General features: G+C 39.2%; 1 protein-coding gene across 4 annotated transcripts in view; it reads left to right on the forward strand.

The window, feature by feature from the left end:
* LOC103394755 (roundabout homolog 2-like) overlaps window positions 1–19,458 on the forward strand; it is a 133,780-nt gene extending 114,322 nt beyond the window's left edge. For 2 of the 4 annotated variants that reach the window (XM_025065561.1, XM_008332190.3), the window contains 13 exons: window positions 2,693–2,817; window positions 2,926–3,097; window positions 4,576–4,752; window positions 5,396–5,422; window positions 5,522–5,561; window positions 7,617–7,744; window positions 8,338–8,610; window positions 10,279–10,441; window positions 11,310–11,567; window positions 12,464–12,681; window positions 15,654–15,815; window positions 15,906–16,170; window positions 17,252–19,458. In XM_025065561.1, coding sequence (XP_024921329.1) covers window positions 2,693–2,817; window positions 2,926–3,097; window positions 4,576–4,752; window positions 5,396–5,422; window positions 5,522–5,561; window positions 7,617–7,744; window positions 8,338–8,610; window positions 10,279–10,441; window positions 11,310–11,567; window positions 12,464–12,681; window positions 15,654–15,815; window positions 15,906–16,170; window position 17,252 — 2,009 coding nt within the window. In that variant the 3' untranslated portion in view covers window positions 17,253–19,458. The remainder of the gene's footprint in view (window positions 1–2,692; window positions 2,818–2,925; window positions 3,098–4,575; window positions 4,753–5,395; window positions 5,423–5,521; window positions 5,562–7,616; window positions 7,745–8,337; window positions 8,611–10,278; window positions 10,442–11,309; window positions 11,568–12,463; window positions 12,682–15,653; window positions 15,816–15,905; window positions 16,171–17,251) is intronic. The other 2 variants (XM_025065560.1, XM_017041923.2) reach the window with 2 other exon arrangements.
* Window positions 19,459–20,540: the final 1,082 nt, after the last annotated feature.

A 20,540-nucleotide genomic window follows, 5' to 3' on the forward strand; every position in this document is an offset into this window, starting at 1 on the left:
TGGCCCACTCAGTTTTATTATGCGGGCCACAAAACATTTCCAAATGATCTAATTTATTTGTATTATCATTATACTTCAGCCTTTTTTTTCCGCTGCAATACCCACATTTCTCCAATAGATGGTGTAAAATTATAAAAGCATTTTAGCATTTTAGCCTTTATTTCTGCTCCTGACCCGGCCCCCCTGTTCAATTTTAGGACATTTGTGGCCCGCAAGTCAAAAAGTTTGCCCACGCCTGCCCTAGACCCAACATTTGAACATGCTGTTAATGTGCGTCTTGGGATTCTTTAATTCAGGTCTACTGCAGCTTGGACAATGGAGTTGCTGTCTTATGGGGAGCCACTCAAACTCACACTTCGTACAGAGTGTCTATAGGATTGCATCACACGTGTCAAACTCAAGGCCTGCGGGCCAGATTCTGCCCACCAAGTCATTCTGCGTGGCCCACTTAAAAAGAGTTTGCCTTATAATAAAGTTCATGCTGCTGAGTTTTTTTTAACCTGAAAAATTTTAACCTAATATTTTTTTTTCTTACATGGAGCAAATGAACAATATTTGTAACTTGTATAAATAATAATCAACTGCAGACACATTTATTAATACCTTATGAAATAGTTACATCTATACAGTCTTCCATTTACAACCGGTCCTTTAAGGGGGACTGTATTGCAGATGTGGGCCATCAGGGCTAAAGGTGCGCTTTAGCTCTGATGAGTTATAGAGTTATAGAGGACACTTATTGAAGCAGTGATAACCATTAGGAGATCCTCCTGCTGCTGATGTCTCCTTAGAATGTACTGTGTGTTGGAGGCAGGCTTTGGGGTATTTGTACTCCTCCATCATCTCGATTGCCCACCACTGAATAATGCTGACAGTTGCTGCAGCCGTCCTCCCTCTGCTTGGAGGAGAAGGTTACCACCAGGTCTTTAATCTTTGCACTTGAAGTTTCCAACGTTATCTTTCTGTTTGTTGTGAGACCCACCTGTTTCACAACAGTTACCTACAGCATGGCTGATTTCCACTGATAGGCTGCAAAGAAATCTATAGCTTTACATTTTTAAACAGCTCTGTAAATAGTCTGCAGGTGTTAAATCAGCCCGTTTTTTTTTTTTTTTTTCAAAAAACTGTAGGTTCTCTCTCTGGATCTGCTGAAGCTTTTCTTCCTGTTAAAAGGGTTCTCCTTGCCATTGCCAAAACGCTTGCTCAGTGTCTGACCTTTATCCTCCTTTTTCTTTGTATTGTTAATTTAAACTTAGTATAAGCACACCCACACACCCAAAGGCATATTATCAGCCACCGGGTCACCTAGACCCAAAGGAAAACACGAAAGTTAGACAGGTTAATAGGAGTATGTTTTAAAATGTATTTCTTATTTCAAACTGTAAAATACATTGAGACAAATGAGTTTTGTGAATTGGGGCTACATGTGGTAGATTTCCTTATGGAGAGCAGGAGGGTTGTTGATTTTATTTGCAGCTCATATTAACCAGCATGCGACCCCTTCTGCTTTGACAGGAAATATGTAGATCAGATGCAGCGGCATAAAAAATTGTACCTCGAGTGGAAGAGGAATGTACTGTATTTGCAATCTGACCTGCCTCAGGACAATCTGTTTAACAAGACATTACCATAGACTGTGTATTTTACAGCTGTATTGCAATTCCTATTTCTACCTACAGAACCTGGTCGTGCTGATAATTTGTGATAATAGAGTGAAGTGATGTTTAGAGAGTGGAATGTGTGTATTTTAAAAGCAGGTTTAACACGTGTTAAAAAGTTAGAAATAAATATATGTTTGGCTACACCTTAAAGTCATTGAGAAAGAGAGGTGAGAGAGATGATGCCACAGGAATCACTTTGGACTGCAGTATTTTAGAGAGCATTTTAACCTGTGCTGAAGGCAGGGAGTCGATGGATAGAGAATGAAAATACCCAAAAACCCAATGGAAGGAAGAAGAATGGTGGAAACTTGCCAAACGCTTGTTTTCCCCCTCTAGCTGGGAAGTGGATATTAGACATTTGACTGTAGAGGTTTCAACTTGTTTCATTCAGTTTTTCCAAAGGACTACCATATATAACTGGGGAGTCAAACTCATTTTCACCAGGTGGGGGGTGGGCACAGTTCCCCTTGAAGGCCCGGTTGTAAATGGAAGACTGAATAGCTGTAACTACTCTATAATGTATTAGTAAATGTTTCTGCAATTGATTATTATTTATTCAAGACACAAATATTGTTCATTGCTGTGTAATTAATTTTTTTTTTAATTATCAGGTCATGAAATGATACTGCATGGACTTTAAGCTCCCAAGGACCATACAAATTGACTTGGTGGGCTGCATTTGGCCCGCGGGCCTTGGGTTTGACACATGTATTATAAGATAAGAGTCTTTAAAAGTTTTAAACATCAAACAGGAAGTGGAAAATGACAGGTCAAGAGAGTGAAAAAAAATTCGGAGTAAACCAGACTTTCGGTCAACGTTAGGTCGAATTAAATGAGATGAAATAAAATAAAATCTGTTTGTATTAACTGTACACTTGTCTGTTTTTATAATTTGTCTATTAAAATGTACCTTACCTCGAAGCTCTACTACAGTTTACTAGGATTTTTTTTGTTTTAAAATTAACTTAGAGGATGAAATTACAAACAATTCCCAATATTTTCTTTTGTGTGTGTTGTTTTTGTCTTTACAGCACCCGATGCACCGCCCCAACAAGTCACGGTGGCAACTGTAGGGAGCCATAACAGCACTTCCATCAGTGTGTCCTGGGACCCTCCTCCTTTAGACGAGCAGAATGGCATCATCCAACAGTACACGGTAGAACTCACCTCTGCAATTTACCAGTTTATCAAACCCAGGAATAGGAGCGCGCTGCCGCACCGTCTTCCGTGGAAAATAACAAATAAACGGCTTTATCTCTGTCAGATCTGGTGTTCGGCCAACGAAACACGATTCCAGGTCAATAAGTCTGTGGACGCAACCATTCGTTCAGTGGTGGTTGGAGGTCTGCAGACCGGAGTGCAGTACCATGTGGAGGTGGCTGCAGGCACCAGCGCAGGGGTGGGGGTCAGGAGCAAACCCCAGCTCATCATCTTGGGTAATCCACTCACAATTGCGCACATACACATGTCACACCTGGAGTCAAATGAAAGGACCTCGAAATGTGCTGCCCTTGGTCCCCATCGCAGACAAGGGTGGGAGGCAGGGGGTGAGGACAGAATGTGGAAAACTGATTTATCAATTTATGGCACTTGAAGAAAGAAGATGGGACTTTACAAGACAGGCGTGAGCCCAGAAATCAATAGCAGTTCATTAAGAGTAGCAGTCCTGGTAACACGGAGCCAAATACTGTTAGCCATTTCAATAAAACCCTTCAATATTTTAGCAGCCGCTGCTATTTATATAGATTCAAAATCAGTGTAGGAGCCAAACGCTGTCCATCTATAACTTTGACTGATACATCAAAACGCACTTAATACACATGGAAAAGGAAGGGCAGACGCAGACATGAGGACGGGGGCCTTGATGATGGGGGGGGGGTTTCCTGCTAGAGACTGTGAATCTAATTTCACAGCACAGTAGCCGCAACAGAAAATCAGACTCTGTTGGAGCTGCTCTGTCAATCCTGTGTCTTGCAGCTCAACTTGATAAGCGCACTGCTGAATTGATTACTGCTCTATTGGATGCACTGATGCATTTTTTTTCTTCTGTGACTGCCTGCCTGCCTGCCTGCTTGTGTGTGTGTGTGTGTAGTTTATTTGTATTCATGCACGGTCTCAAATTTGGCTATTTCTGGCAACTGTGGGTCTGATATTTGATGTCAAGAACAGCCTTTTGTTTGGTTGCATTTCAAGGTTTACCAAAGTATTAGAAATGTGTCATCAAATAGTCCACTGTTGTATACGTAAACAGCAGTACATACAGTACATAGCCCTAAAATATTGCTTTAAACTATTTGTACGTGCGCTCCTTATCCATATACAGTATATGCTAGTGCACTAGTAAAATAATAAATGGCTGCCAAAGTTAGCAGTAAGTACACACAGATACCTCTTTGGAATCACACTGTGTGGGACATTGATTAAGGATCAGGAAAAGGTCAAGTGACACAGCAGTAATATTAGGACAGCATGGATGATGAAAATTACCTTTTTTGCTGGCAGATTCAGCTGCAAACCTTTACAAGTACTTGGTATATACTGGTACTGTAAATACCAGTGCAGTACAAGAATGTGATGGACAACAAACATCCCTAAATGCAGCTATCTAACTTGCATTTTACAGCTATTTTGGTCAATAACAATAACAATAAATTTGTGTTCAGTATTACAAAACTTAAAATATATATATATGTATGTAAAACAATTCAAATCTGTCATTGCCATTTCATTTGATTTAACTATAATCAGGCCTTATACCAACAATCCAAATCTGTCATTGCCATTTCATTTCATTTAACTATAATCAGGCCTTATACCAAAAATAAAATACAAATGACTTGTGGGTTATTTACATGTAAAGCCTAATTCGTCTGCTCTCCGTGTGTGGCCGTGCGTATGTCTTTGTTTCCCACAGGTGCAGAACTGAGGGATGTAATGACAGGGTCGCAGGGCAACAACAGCATTTCCGATGTGGTGAAGCAACCAGCTTTTATAGCGGGTCTGGGCGGGGCTTGTTGGATTGTCCTTATGGGCTTCAGTGCATGGCTGTACTGGAGAAGAAAGAAGAGAAAGGGTCTTAGCAACTATGCAGGTAAAAAGAACTTCAAAGTACCTCTGAATTCCTCTTTGTTGTGAAACCTTGTGAATTTGATGGTTTGACAAATCTGAAAAAAAACAAAAAACAATGGGAAAATGGAAAATATTAATGGTTTGACAAATCTGAAAAAAAAAAAACAATGGGAAAATGGAAAATATTTCTAAGAAAGAAGGAAACAATGTCTGTCTATTTCACAACTGAGTGCCCCCTGCAGGACAGCCCAATAAATTTACATGCTGACAAAAAAGGGGTCTTTAAACCCCACCCCACCCCCCACATTTGCATGTTTCTGTGAGGTGTGTCCAGATTTGGATATTAAATATTCTCTGAATCAGTACTCGTCGCGCAAACAGCTGTCCGTCATTATTATAATGTGTGTTGGAGACTTCTCTGCGTGGGATTGTGTGATTTCCTAATTCATCGGGGATTAACATAATTTAGCGATGCCTCCTTAATCCCATCTTTTAGACCGAGTGAAGACTTAAATCCCCATCACACAAACTTTTATTTTGAATTGTTTTTCACATATTGCTTCCTTTCTACATCAATCGCATACCTAAATTAAAAGAATTTTACATAATTTCGTGTTATATCAAGCCATTATGTTGAGAATAAAACCTGTTCTTTATTTTTGCAGTTCAGTCTTTTACCTTCACTCGAGCAGGTACTGTATGACTCCAGCTGATCCAGTGCAATATGCTCTTGAATAAGTCATAAAGTACTGAGGTGTAACTGCTGCTCTGTTGCCTCCCTCCTTTATCAGTGACTTTCCAGAGGGACAGGGGCCTGATCCGAAATGCAAGGTGAGAATTTTGAGTTAATATATTTATACCTATATGTATGCCTTTGATTATTTGCCTTTTTATAAATAGTCAAAATCTTGGACTACCCCACTGATATTTCACAGCCACTTCAACAGGCTCTTCAACTCCCCAGCTAGGACTACCCCACTGATATTTCACAACCACTTCAACAGGCTCTTCAACTCTCCACCATATTAACAAACGCGTCCCTGTCAAGACAGGTTTCAGTTTGCGCTCCTCCCCCAGGTCGCTCATATCGGTGCTAATATGCACTTGATAGAACCATTAATCACTCTACCGTAGTCATTTCTGCCAATGAAGGCAGGTGGCTGCTGTTCTATTCTCTGGCTCAGTGTCTGTTCACTCTAGGTGCCTAGCAGATTGAGAGTTTGAGGGAGGAGGGGTGAAAAGGTGATGAATGTGCTGCTTTCTGAGCTCTGTATACACTCTCACTTGGATGGCGCATGCATGGTGCTAGACCTTGAGGTTCAGGTTGCTGACCTTGAAAACATCTGCCCCGGTTATAGTTTTCCCATTAATTCCAACAATACCTTAAGCTTTATTAGATAAGGAAAGATGAAAACAAATAAAAAAAAATAAGGGGTCATTGCTTGGCAGGAAGTTTAAACAAGAAAACAATAAGTTAACTCTGTTGGGGAGGAGCTCTGCCTCACGGAACTCTCAATGACCAAGATTAGGATTAAAAGAAAGTAGGCTAATTAATATAAGACGAGTCAGTAATGTACAAACACAGCAAGTGATCGTGATTCATGTAAGTCTGCAGCCAAGTGTCTGCAGTGTTATCATTTGTCACTCTGGATAAAAAAAAAGATTCACCCTGTGGTTTTCCTTCAGGTCAGATGGGCCTTTATTTATTTCTTCTAAAACTTTTTGTAATGATCAAAATTTTAAGTTAAAGTTAAACTAGAAATGTAACACTGAATTGATTGACATTCAAGAGCAAACTATTGGGTTTTTTACAGGCCAGACAATGAATTTAAATAATCATCACACGTAATTAATTAGCTAATGCTAAAGAGTCCTGGTATTATGTGGTTTTTACGCTGCATATATAGATTTGGACATAAATATAATTGTACAAAAATGAACTGATGGTTCAACTGGAAACAGATATAAAGCAAAATTGTACCTGATTTGAAAATTAAATTTTATATTTAAAAATGATTTCTTGCCAAAATCACTTTTTTTAATAGTGTATGTACATTTGTGTAAAAGTGAGTTGTCCTTCTGGCAGTGCATGCCCCCCATTTTGGGAACCACCAAGCAGCTCGGTGCAGTTTTCCTGGCATTTTTCTAACAGTAAATTTAAAATACCAATACATAAAAAAAAAATTTCTAAAATTTCTAAAAACTTTTCTACCTTTAAGTTCAAGCTGTTTTCCTGATTGTTGTGCTGCACCAATACAAAACGACACAACTTTTCTACCTTGAAGTTCAAGCTGTTTTCATGATTGTTGTGCTGCACCAATACAAAACAATGCAGTAGCTTTCCTAAACGGGGTAATGAGTTTCCGCTGTCCCCGTTGCTATGGAAACAGTGGGCAAGTGTAGCTGATCTACCAGAGGCGGTCCGTGATTCTCAATTTAAAATGTAAATTTCTCTTGTGCCGGGGCTCAAAGTGGATTTAGTGTGTATTTAGGGCCCTTTTTTGTTTCTCCAGGGAGAGTTTATGGCGCAGGAGTAGAGGCTGGAAAGGAGTCTGATTTATAAACTCACCATTTAATGTCTCTGTGTTGTTTATTGTTGCCTGTGCGGCTGCCGTGACACCAGCTAGAGTACCGTTGCGGAGTGCTGAGGTCAAATTTGTATTGATGTAGCAGGAAATTATTGCATTATCGCTTTTGGTGCCGACAGTGTTTTCAAAACAAATTGTGGAGAAGAAGGAGATTTGCAATACAAAATATGGGGTTTTATCAAAGCAACAAAATAATAAAGCGTAGGAATGCGAGTTTCATTTGAACCTTTATCCCATTTTGTTTGCACAACGTTAAATAATCAATACTTCCTTTGTTTCTACGCAAATCCTTTTGCAGCCGCCCAGGGCTTCTAAAGGCGGGTGACCCAGGTCTTCCCTGGTTGGCTGACTCCTGGCCCTCCACAAGCCTCCGAGCTACCAGGGACTTAGGAAGTCCTAAAGCTGGCAACTGCTTTGGCAGAGGAGGTAAGAGAAACACAAGCTTTTGCAGGAGCACACTTCCATAAATGCCTGGTTGGGCAATTTTGATGTTTGTCCCCAAAGGGAAATAAAGTGACAGGATCTGACATGACACACACACACACACACACACACACACACACGAATGTGCTTGCCCAAATTAAAACGACCCTTGACAGCTTTACATAACTAATTAGTTTTGACAAGGTCAATGCTAACATTATTAATGTTAGTGTTTCCATGTATTTCTTTGCCTAATATTCTCTCTGTTTTGCATAAATGAGACCAGGTGAATGTGTTGCCATTTTGTTTTTAAGGAAATCCTGATGTGTTTGGTGTGCAAGACGGCAAAGCTAAAGGTTAACTCTGTTAGTGTTCCTATTACAATCTCGCCACCAGTCTTGAACAGCGTGTTGCCTGCTAATTATGGCTGTAAATAATCACTTTCATTTAGATCAAGGCCGTTTGAAGCCTTATCACACTAATTTTCCGTGGCAGAACAGCAGGGAGTGTTAATGACCTTAAAAAAGTCTTAAGTCAGATTATCACTCAGCGATCCATATTCATCATCGCTGTTATTTCCCTTCTCTTTGTCTCAGACGTTTTACCCTCTGCCGCTGTGGAAAAGACAGGCACCATGCTGTCTGATGGGGCCATCTACAGCAGTATCGACTTCATGGGGAAAACCGGCTACAGCAGCCCAGCGCAAGGCACTCTGCCCACCCCCTATGCCACTACACAGATACTCCAGTCCAACAGTTTCCATGAGCTGGCTGTGGACAGGCCAGATCCCAGCTGGAAGACTTCTCTTCAGGCCCAGCAGGAAATCGCCAACCTGGGCTACTCCCTAACAGAAAGACACCCTGGCAGTGGTATGAGACAATTTGATTTAAAAAAAAAAAAAAGTTCCTTTTAGTGTGTTTTTACATTTTTGTGACATGGTATAATTCTGTGAATCAAATGTGGCAACAAAGGCTTCAACAGTGCTTAAAAATACCAGGGGTCGGCAACCCACTGCTCTTTCATCCTTCTGCTGAGGCTCCCTGTGGCTTTGGAAAAAAAACTTTGAATAGCTCATTTGAATTTATTTAAAAGTTGAACTTTATTTATCATGCACTGGCAAAATTAAATTTGGAAGTAAACAAATATTTATTGTAATTCTAAATTTGAATATTACGGTGCTGTTATAGCAGTAAAATAAAACCTGTTTTTTTTTTTTTGTCTCTCAAAAGTGACGCTCCGGTGCTGTTATAGCAGTAAAATAGTTTGGTTTTTTTTGTCTCTCAAAAGTGACGCTCAATTTGAATACCATGCTGGACACTGCAGGGGAAATTAAAACGTATGCTCACGTACAGTACATATGTGAGCAGTTCTTCTCCAGCGTGAACAGTGTTAAAAACAAAAAATGGTTCACGCCTCACAGACAGTTTACAATGCGTGGAGAGAGAGGTAACAGTCTAACAGCCCTGAAGTGCAGACGGTGTGCACTAAAGTTCAAGAGATCACAGCACACGGAAGCGTGCAGTTATTTTTAAGTAACCTTAAACCCAGCATCTTATTTCCAGAGTTCAAAATATTTTTATTCCATGCAGAAAGAAAATGTTGTTTTCTCTGTAGCAGTTCATCGATATTACACACAGCATACAGTAAATACGCTGTGTTATCTTCATTTTAGATCAGTGTTTCCCAAACCTTTTTTCTGGGAACCCATATTTTAAAAGTCACAAACCTTCGCGACCCAAGTCAGTAGACATTATTCATAAACTCCCAGGAAACATGATGCGAGACGACCCAAAAATGTTTTAGATGTCAAAAGGGTTTTGCAGCTCCCGGTGTTTTCTTCTCAGTCCAAAACGGCTCTTGTGTCGAGTGTTTAAGGTTGCCCACCCCTGGTGAAAGTGAAACAGTCTGACAGGATTACTTTTTTCCAAGTATAATAAATACATATAAACCTTTAAATCAACCAGGAAGCAGGGGAAGCCAAAAGGAAAGGTTTTTTTTTTTTTACATATTCACGTAAAATGATTCCCTAAGGACAATGTTCCGTATTACTCTCTCTTGTCTTAATCACGATTATACCCTGAGAGCTCATCTAGCCCAGAAATGTCACACGGTTATGACACATTCTTTCGCTTTAATTTGATTAGTTGTGGCAGGGAAATGTCTCCTTTCAGTTATTTATGCGCTGTACATACACAGTGTAAAAGTCAAGAATGAATATTCTCCTTTCACTTACTGTAGTGTACTGTAAATTTCTAGGACTGCTAAATGTCGATCTTTGCAGAACTGGGCTTCAGTAGGTAGACATCACTGTGTGGGATTGTTTTTATTCAGATAAAAAAAAACTCTGAATTGTCTGACAAAAGCTGACAAAAGCAACTAACATCCTTGAAGTAGTTTGGATTCTGAAATAAAAAATATTTAGAAAACTTCACAAACAGAAGGCTCCTCTAAAGTAACAGTCCATGTGTGTGGGTGGATTGCAGAGGGATTTTTTTGTAGAACGGGTCAAACCTTCTTCCATCTTGAATAATCTTTAGGTGCAAAGGCGGGGAAGAAAAAGAAGGTGAAGAGTGGAACAAAGACTCCCAAATCGAATGAGATTTGTTGGGGTAATATGCCGCTGCCTCAACCACGAAAGCACCCACTCCCTGGTACGGAGGTTGACCTCGACTGCTATCCTGAGGAAAGCCATGATGGACGGTAAGACAAACACTGCAAAGCACTTACACTCTTTACACATTACAAACGTGTAACAGGATCAAGAACGTATCAACCTTTTAGCAAAATGTACATGGTACAAGTAAGAGTATCTGTACTTGGCTAAAGTTCTACTCAAGTAAAAGTAGAAGTACCCACCTAATAAGCTACTCGAGTAAAAGTAAAAAAATTGAAATTTATTTTGAGTAAAAGTTACTTAGTTACTTTAAATTACGATGCAAAAAGGGTCATACTGCAACTAGTTGTTTTTTAATCAACACTTCAAATACAAATGGCATTGAGTTGAGAATTCTATTTGAATGCTTATACTGCAAATTCAAGCCACCAAAATACCCTTAGGTTTTGTCAGTGACAGCCTGGCCTGTTGTTTTTTTTTCTTCAACTGATACTGTGAAAACATTGTAAAGAAACTTGACAATGTGAATGACATCCTCCAGAATTCTACCCAACGCCATACTGTATAAATCCAGTGCTGTGTCTCACTGACAATCAAAAGTTTTGGACTGGAAACCAATGCTTGTACAGCCTGCATAAATCGAACACTGCAAACTTGTATTTTAGTCTAGTATAGAGTAAATCTAAACACACAATGGTAACTTTTTCCTGAAGTGCTTGAAATGTAGGTCTCTTGTGTACCTATGGAGCATAAGAAAGTAGAATATGAAGTTACTGCAGCGCTGACATGGAAGGTTGCGGAGCATAAGAAGGTAGAATATGAAGTTACTGCAGCGCTGACCATATGTCAGTACCTCATACTTACACATATTGAAAATATATATGTTACTTAAAGATCAATTGAGGTGGAAAAAAAACCCTCAGATTTTTATATCATGTGTTTTTGTTCTAATAGCAGATTTGACAGCACCAGTTGGGCTTCACCCATGTCGGTTCAGACCTACCATCACCAAAACTTGGACAGTGAGTTGGAGGAGAAGCACTGTCCCACTCCTCCACTGAGAGGAATATCGTCTCCGGCAGTAGCACCGTTCGGCCAGCCGTCATCATCTTCTCTTAGCTCCTCCCACCATGAGGAAATGCAATCCATTTTGCAGGCTCATTTGGACGAGCTCACCAGAGCTTACCAATATGAGGTGGCTAAGCAGGCATGGTAGGGGTCTTTTAAAAATGGCTTTTATTCAACCATATTTCTAAGTACTGTATTTTTCAGATTATAAGTCGCTCCGGAATAAAGGCATAATGTAGACGAAAAAAAACATATACAAGTCGCTCCAGAGTATCATAAGTCACACAAATGACCTCTAGTGGCTGGCAGTGTGAAAATAACGAACATGTGAATTTTCAGTGGCGCAGGAGTAGCAGATACTGGTACACAAGCCTAGAGTGCCCACTAGTGGCTGTTAGTGTGAAAATAAAAAACATGTGAAATTATATATTTTAATATATAAGTCGCATCTGAGTATAAGTCGCAAACTCAGCCAAAGGATGAAACAAAGTGCATCTTATAGTCTGGAAAATACAGTACAATGAAAATCTGAGGTGCCTGAATAATGTTTGGGTTCACACATGCTTTGCACAGTTGCCATGTGTTTTGCATATGAATGGGCGATAGCTGGTTATCACAGAATGATGGTATTTACAATTGCCGTCTCTGCTTCCTGCAAGTGCTAAAAACAGCTCTCCACGTATTACACCTGTGATGGAGCATTGCAGAACTTGACAAGTCAGCGGCAACGTGTTTGGGACAGTAATCACTGGGTTTAGTCTAACATGCTGTTCTGACACCAGTAAATAGAAGTGGTAATTTGCATGCTTCCTCTACACGTTAGGATGCAAGCTATCATTGAGGACAGCTGTGGGGGAGATAACAGGCGTGTTGGTGACAACCAACACGTCCATGTGCTGTTTATTCAGTTCAATTAAAGCCTCGTTCTGTTCCGCCATCACACAGCACAGTTAGATAGTAGGTTGTGAAAGTACTGTAGCTATTTACACTCCATGTGCGTTGTGTTTACGCATTATTATTTATTCCAATTTGAATATCAGGCACATGAAGAGCATGCCTAGTATGTCCAAGGACCCCATCCCTCCCATTGATTTCATGTCCAGCCCTGTAGTCTCCGATTTGGGAGCAACTCTCCTTTCTAAAGATGAGGACGAGGACGAAGACGAGGACGAGGAGTCCAAATATGCAGTGGTGTCGAGCAACTTGTGTGGCTTCGAATACATTCCTGGACACGGCGCTGATAACCATGAGGGCTCAGGTAGGTCTGACACACATTTAAGTCTAGGTCGTTATTGCCACCCAACAAAATATGATGAAAGTCTCAGAAAGTTGTGGAACTTCAGCTACAAACCAAGAAAAAAAACAACAAGAAGACTCTTTGTTTAAATTATTGAGGATTACTTGTAAGTCTTTTGATGAAGTACACAGGGACTTTTTCAGGAACGTTGCTCTGTGACAGTAGTCTCCTCATGTTGTTTTTTTTTTCCATAAACAATTCATAAAACTCAGGCCCAGACATGTATGTACAGTAACATCAGTACTTTATTTCACAGGGGAAAAACCACACTGTTTACAAGCCATGGCATAAGATCAATGAAATAAATGTGATGTTTAAGCTACGTCAGTATATTAGCTGCGAACAGTACAATATAAATCAATTCATTTCTATGATCCAGTTGCTTTATTTACTGCTATCATTGAACATAAACTCATGTATTTTCGTGGGTACTGAGAGGTAGTCATTTTTTTCTGTAATGCATAAAAATATAAGACATTTGAAGTAAACAGTACAGGAAAATGCTAAAAGAAGCAATGTAAACATGCTTCATATTAATGTTTGGGAGAAAGCCATTAAAGCACAAACACAGAATTAAAAGCTACGTATTTACTGCGAAAGAAATCCTCTGTGACAATTGGAGAAGCTTTGAGCGGAACTGTTCAAGCTTTAAATTGAGACATTGTGGCTGGAGCCAAACTGTGTTTATCTGAGAAGATTTGCAATTGAGTGAAATGACCCAGAATAACCCATTCGTGTCTAAGCCATTACTTCATAGAAGGACAGAAACATTTCACAATTTTTCGCTAAACCTAGATTTCACATGTATGAAAAGATAATGGTAAAACCAGACAACTTGGCTTTGTAGGGTTTGTATTCATATTTTTTCTAAACACTTTTACCCCAAGTCTTCAAAATGTGTTGTTTATCTACGTACATCTGGTCAGTTCTTGTAATGCAACAGAATTTTTTGATGATATTTTATTATCTAGGCAAGTACAAAAACCTCTACTGCACAGACATTTTGTTTCTTTCTCCATGTATTGATGTACAAAGGTCCTCGACTTATGTCTGAATTCCGTTCCGACGTAACTTCTTAGGAAGTCATACAGTATCTATGCGCTCATCTATGCTAACACAATGGTAACAGCATAATCTAGGACATGAAAACACCAGAAGAGTCTGACTTACATTTGGGAGCCATAATGAAAGACAAATTAAACAAAAACAACACACAAACAGCACAGTCCAGTGTATGGCGTACAACTGGCAATGTAAATAAGGGTGTCTTACACGTATAGTATTGGTTTACTTCACTCGCCACCCTGTTCCCGTAGGAAATTTGTTTTAACCTCGTACGTTGGAATGATGGAACAGGAATTTCTTTAAAAAAAATCATTGGAGATGGCCACATGACCACGAAACCCTGGAGATCAAGGACGTTGTAAGCCAAGGACCTCCTGTATTTTCCCCCTGCCAGTATATCAATAATTAGCTAGAGTTGTGTCAGGAAAAGTATATACGTGTATTAGGATTAGAAAACAGCAGATTAGAGGGACAGACCAAGCAGAACCTTGGGGGACTTTTGAAGCAGTTTAGATATGTAGAGATATAGAGGCAAGGTAACGAGGGTCTGGAGGTGAGCTCAGCAGAGATAGTGGTTTAATCAGAAAGGATGTTGGAGAGTCACCTGTGAGGCAGGAGATAAGATCATGAAGACATCGAGATTGTTGGTTTATTCGAGGCAGGAGATAAAGGAAAAACTCAGGAGAATGTTTCTAAACAAAGATAATGAAGACATCGAGATTGTTGGTTTATTGTTGGTTTAGAAGAAGCAATAAAAAAAAAAACCAATCATTATCAGTTGTATTGCACTGCAAGTAGGGATGGTGCGATACCTTCTTTTCTCCTCCGGTATGATACAGGTGGCTGTTTTTGACGCGTTAGTGTCCTTGTTTGGCATGTGTGTAAAGTTAAGTTGAGCATTTGGGCTTAGGGTATCGGATCTGACATGCTATTGTATTTTTCGATCTTCGATCTAGGTATTATTACCACTATCGGACCAATACTGATCTTGAGTATCTGATTGACCAATCCCTAATCGTGGCCGTTTGTAAGGTTCTTACACAACACATGGTTAGCACTACTGCCTTGCAAGGAAAGGGCAGAGAGTTCTGCGATCGATTCCCAGACGAACCACATATCCCTAATCGCTTTGGATAAAAGCATCTGCTAAAAAATGTAACACAGTTGGGGGCTTACATTTCACATACTTTAATAATGAATTTAACAGCTTGGAGGCCAAAAGCCTGGTCTACAAGTTGTTGTTTTTCTTGCTATTTTTGTTTTCTTATTCTTTCTTTCTAATTGCTATGGTTGTTCACATTTATCAACATTAATGGGCACTTTAGAATATTTGATTTGGTACCTTTGAATATTTAGTATTTTTCCTGGGTAAAGTATAAACACTACTGCAATTTGGTTATGTCAAGGTTTTGATCAGTGCAGACTCTCTCGATCAGAGAGAGTGTTGGCTACCTAAGACAACACTGGGCTCACAGTGGCTGACCGTACCATCAGGGGCACGTATTGGCACTTACAGTTCAGCATACTTTGCGACAAGTAAAAGTAAAAGTTTGTATTTTAAGGAAACAGTTACGTATCATCAACAGATGTCAAATCAGGAACCATGCAGCAAGGTTGAGGAAATTGCTAGCAGATGCCATATTGGAATTGATGCTTTTTGACATATAAAATATATAAAATATGTGTTTATGTTGCATTTTGTAAGACATTGAATTACCTTGATGTAGTAGTGAAGTTAGATTCAATTTATTATTTCTCTAAATCTTATGACTTCTCTTTAGCAGAAAATTCAGTTTGTCAGCATCAAAACATCCAGTTGCTGAGGCAAAATACTTTATATCAATCAATCTCCATCCTGCTTCATTCAGGTAAAACGCTCCAGTCATGTCACTCAGATACTTCTGGCTCATCAGATTATGGAACACACAGCACGCATAGCCTTGGCCACATGAGGGCATCACTTACTGCCCTCAAACCTCAGACGGATAAGGCTGGGCCAACATCTAGAGGGAGAGACACTAACACACACAGTGAGTAACGTCCCCCCCCCTGAAGGATAACCCAGCAGCACTGATCATTAGCTGAGACCTGGAATTCTGTTTTGTTTATTTACTCCACAGCCTACACACCTCCTGTGAACAGTTTGGATTCCAAAATCCACAGCCCGTGGGCAGCTGCAGCCTCAGAACCCTCTAAGGAGTGCATGGTGACGGTGTCGACTCTGGAGCGGCAGCATATGGCTTCCTGGAGTGATACGGCGGCGTCTAACAGGGCCAGTCTGAGCAGAGGTTCCTACAAGAGGCCTGACACAGATCCTTCTCACACCGCTCACTCTCCCAGTAACAGAAGAGAGAAAAGGGACTACTGTAAGGATCTCTCCTCGTGGTGAGAAATCAGTGCGCGAGCACCTGCGGTATACGTGAAGTCATTTTAAGCACCAAGGCAGCTAAATATAACACTGAGCCATTGTTTGTTTTTGTTTTCTAATATCCTCTGATTTTCAGATGTACTGGTGCAGGAACATGTGATTTAATAGAAACACGTAGTTTTTGAAAATAATTGGTTAAACTACTGTCCATTAGACAAAAAGATACATTTGTGTAGTATTAATTTAATAAATTATTTTATTTTAATATTATAGACTAAGAGACAGGAATAATAAATAATTAAATTTTTTTTTTTTTTTTTTTTTTTTTTACTTTCTTCAATGAAAAGTATTGCATAAAAGGTAGACTATAGATCAGGGATTCTAAACCCCCGGTCTACAGACCAGTACCGGGCCATACTGCAGTGGGACACAGCTAATAAATGTATTTTATTTTGACAATTTTACGTCATTCAAAGAGAATCCACTCACTATTTACTTTCTTCGTGTAAAAATATATATTTAAAAATATTGTCATTGAGACTGCAATATTATTAGAATATATTGAAATGCTTGGGTTTTTTTAATGAAAATTTAATAATCCTTAATGAGAATTCAACAACCGTTCTGCTGTAGCAGTCGGTACTCGTACCTTGGTACAAAAAAGGTTAAAAACAAACTATAAAATAAAAACATATATAAAATAAGCCTTTATAAACTATAGATTTATTTGTAATTGAATAAGTTAGTTTACAATAAGTTTACAGTAGAAAGCATCATCAGAACGAGGGAATACAGGAAACCATGTTGCAACTTGAACCACCCAGATGGATTGTCCTGGTCCACATGGGGCTTTAAATGTTATGAAAAACTTGAAAAATCTATGAAATATCTACACGGAGATTGAGTGCGTCCCAGAAATCCAATGTACTTTGTTACTAAGGCAGAACGCCATCGATAATGTTATGATTCTTTTTTTTTTTTAATATATTTCCAGAATATCATAACTTTTTCTTTTATGCTAGTTATAAATAAATGTCATGTTGTATTGAGAGGCATATTCTCAATTTTCAATTGTGTTTTCTGCCTTTCCTTTTACAGAGCCTCTCTGAAGCGTTGTCATTTAATGCCTGCTTTTCCAGGACGCCCTTATTTCTAAGCACCGTGAGGTTCTCTCACTGCGAGTGCCGCAGAACGATGTTGGGAGAAGATGGAGCGGAAGAGGAAAGGTGGGAGACAAAAGAAAAAGCTGTAAATGTGATGTACAGACACAGACACTCACAATGTCTCACAATCCTATTTTCACTGCAGTATGGTGAACAGTTTGTTTAGTGTCTGCTTCTATTTTTCTGTCACATGATGTTCACACAGCTGAGATGCAATGAAACGACTAACAAAAAAAAACAAAAAAACAAAAAAAAAAAGGACTTGCGTACATTGTAAATATATTTTTTATGTTTCGGTTTTCTTTTGCTTTGCTATGCAAGCCAAACTCTATCGTTGTCCTGTTTGTGTTTTATTACTGTGCATCTTTTTTTTTTTTTATTTAAACAGTGCTCAAACTGCTGGCTTATTTGAATAAAGCTACTGTATTGTTGTACTTTGCACAGTGTTTCAGTAAAAACAAGCACAACTCTATTGTCAGCAGAGCTGAGATGAAGAATCTGAATGGAAGGAATGGTGATAGACACAGCCTAACCTGGAAATACTGTACGTTCTAGGCTGTGCTGTTTAATGGTAAGGTTGAGTTGAGTGTATTGTAAACAGGTTAACACTTGACAAAATGGATAATTGTGTTTTACATGTCCTGGGATACATGTCGTTATGTTATACTAACAAGGACTTTTGAATGAAGCAGTTACGACGACATTTGTACGGTAATAAAAAGGAACACCTCAGTAGTGATATACCAAGCAGACTCCAGACAGTAGGCATGTTTCTTCTTCTCTGCTATTACCAAAACGAGTCTGTTAATAACTGTAACTGTATTTTGTTTTTCACAAAGTGACATGAAAAAGTGCAATATTCTGAGGATAATGTATAGAAAATGGCAATGACTTCTTTTTTTTCCTTTTTCATTTTTTAAGTCACTGGTCATGTCCTCTATAGACTTATACAGATACAGATGGATGCATGGAAATGTTTTGACATCTCTCAAAGACAAGGTCAGGCTCGCGATTTAAATATCAGAGAAAAATGCTACATTTGTTATTATATAGTACACTGGATTTACACTATATATGTACAAATACGTATACAGGTGGAAACTGCCACATCTGAAAAACTTTTTTTTCAAATTTAAACCAATAATCTGCCAATGTGCGTCTGAATTCCTTTTACACGTTTGGATTTTTTTGTTGTTGTTTTGGCAATTGTTGTGGATATTCGCTCTCATTTTGAAGATTCTTTACCTGCCAGAATAGGCCTCCCTCAGGTATACATAGCCAAACAAAGAAGGGCCGTTTGCTTTGACGAAAAATAAACGTGTGTACGTAAAGAAAACAAAGCTTGTTCTCTTTGTTACATTTTTAAAAATCACTTTTTTCGGGAATTGTTGTACTCGTAAACATTTGGGGGAGTGGTGGCCTGATGGTTAAGAAGGTTGGGGGTTCGAATCCACAAGCCACCAAGGTGCTACTGAGGTGCACTGAACCCCACTAAAGTGAGGACACATTTTATTGTGTGTGGTGACGAATACAGTATATTACTTTCACAACAGTTATAAAAAAAAGCTGCAGAAAATGCAAAAGCTGGACTTTCACTTTTAATGTTTCTTATTAGCTTATTTTCCAGGTGATAATTTAAAACCATAGTTTGTCACAACTTGCACTGAATCATATCACGGAGGGAAGGGTAGCAGTTCAGAGAGTTGACATTTGTGAAGCTGTGTTGGATGGCAAAAACATTTCCACAAAAACATTTTTATTTCACCGTAGTTGGCTGAGTATTGGGACCACGGTGGAGAAAAAATACTAAAATTACAAGATTCAGTCTGGATTTATGAAAATAAAGTCATAAATCTACAAGATTAAAGTCATACATTTATGAGACTAAAGTCGTACATTTTGATTGTTTGTTTTGGAGGAGATGAAAGAAGAGCACTGTGTTGATTATAATAAACATCAGGACATTGAAAAGGTTGTCTTTACTGAAGAAGGAACCACGCAGAACTTTGTCGTTGTACCAAATACTGCAACAGACTTCTGCAATTTACCAAGATAAAAAGCATTTGTTAGATATTTCATTATAAATGGTTTAAACCGGGTTTCCCTTAGACTCTTGGTCATGACATGATGCTTGGGTTGCCACATTTGTAACAAATATTAATATCATAAATGTTTTTTAATCTAAACAAAAGTTCTACATCTATCTATCGATCTGACTGATTACCACTGAGGAACAGACAGAAGAGAAAAGAGACAGACAGAGGGCCGTCAGCTGCTGGTCTAAAATAATATCTGAATCACAGACTGATGTTTACTATATTTTGTCCATTAATAATTATTAAATCACTCCAAATGTTCTTTTCTTCGCTTTCCCCTGGTTGCGCTGCTTCCAGAGGTGTTTTTTCTTATTTAAGCATTTAACCAATCACATGTCAGTCATCATTTGTTGCCAGGGTTAAAGAAATCTGCCCATGGGCTTTAACAATCATTTCTGCGGGCTCCGTGGCATAAAATAGGTGTCGATCAAAATGTTGCTCCAACCAATCAGATTTTGAGTTGGCGAGACCAAGCCCCTCTAGCGGGCGTACGGAAACGTCAGCGCATTCACACCCTTTGATTGGTTGTTTGAGTGTGCGAGCCAGCGCTAACAAGTTGCACCTGTAGCCAGCTTCATGAGCCACCGTAGTGTTGTGTAGATCAACATCAGATGTCCTCTTTTCAGTACTACAGGAGAAAAACTGGATGTACATTTTTGTTTGACAAGGTTAGAGGAGTATTGTGACACAGTTGAGTGAGAGAGGAGCCGAAATAAGGAAATCTATGAGGCCATTGAACTCATCGCACGGGCTTCCGACTGCAAGAAGAGGTCCAGCGCAAGATCCTCGCTTACTACCACCAACTCCACGGCAGGATTTGTTTGTTTGGCGTTGACCATCACCGTGTCTACTGCTTCTGTCGAACGGACATTTTCAGCCCTAAAGCGAATTAAAATTGATGCCAGAAATTACACAGGGCAGGCTGGACTTTCAGCGTCAGCTTCGATGGCGATAAAAAAAAAAAACGTCTTCATGGAACTGAAACGCACGGACAATCTGTACGACGGAGTAACTGAACTTTTCTTGAGGAAAGACAAGAGGATGCATTTTGCGGGGAAATGAACAGGATTTTCGGTGAGTACATTATAGTATATTCCTAAATAATGTTGCATTTATGAAGTGATGCTT

This window comes from Cynoglossus semilaevis, chromosome 19 (genome assembly GCF_000523025.1).
Source record: "Cynoglossus semilaevis isolate Cse_v1.0 chromosome 19, Cse_v1.0, whole genome shotgun sequence".
Taxonomy (NCBI): domain Eukaryota; kingdom Metazoa; phylum Chordata; class Actinopteri; order Pleuronectiformes; family Cynoglossidae; genus Cynoglossus; species Cynoglossus semilaevis.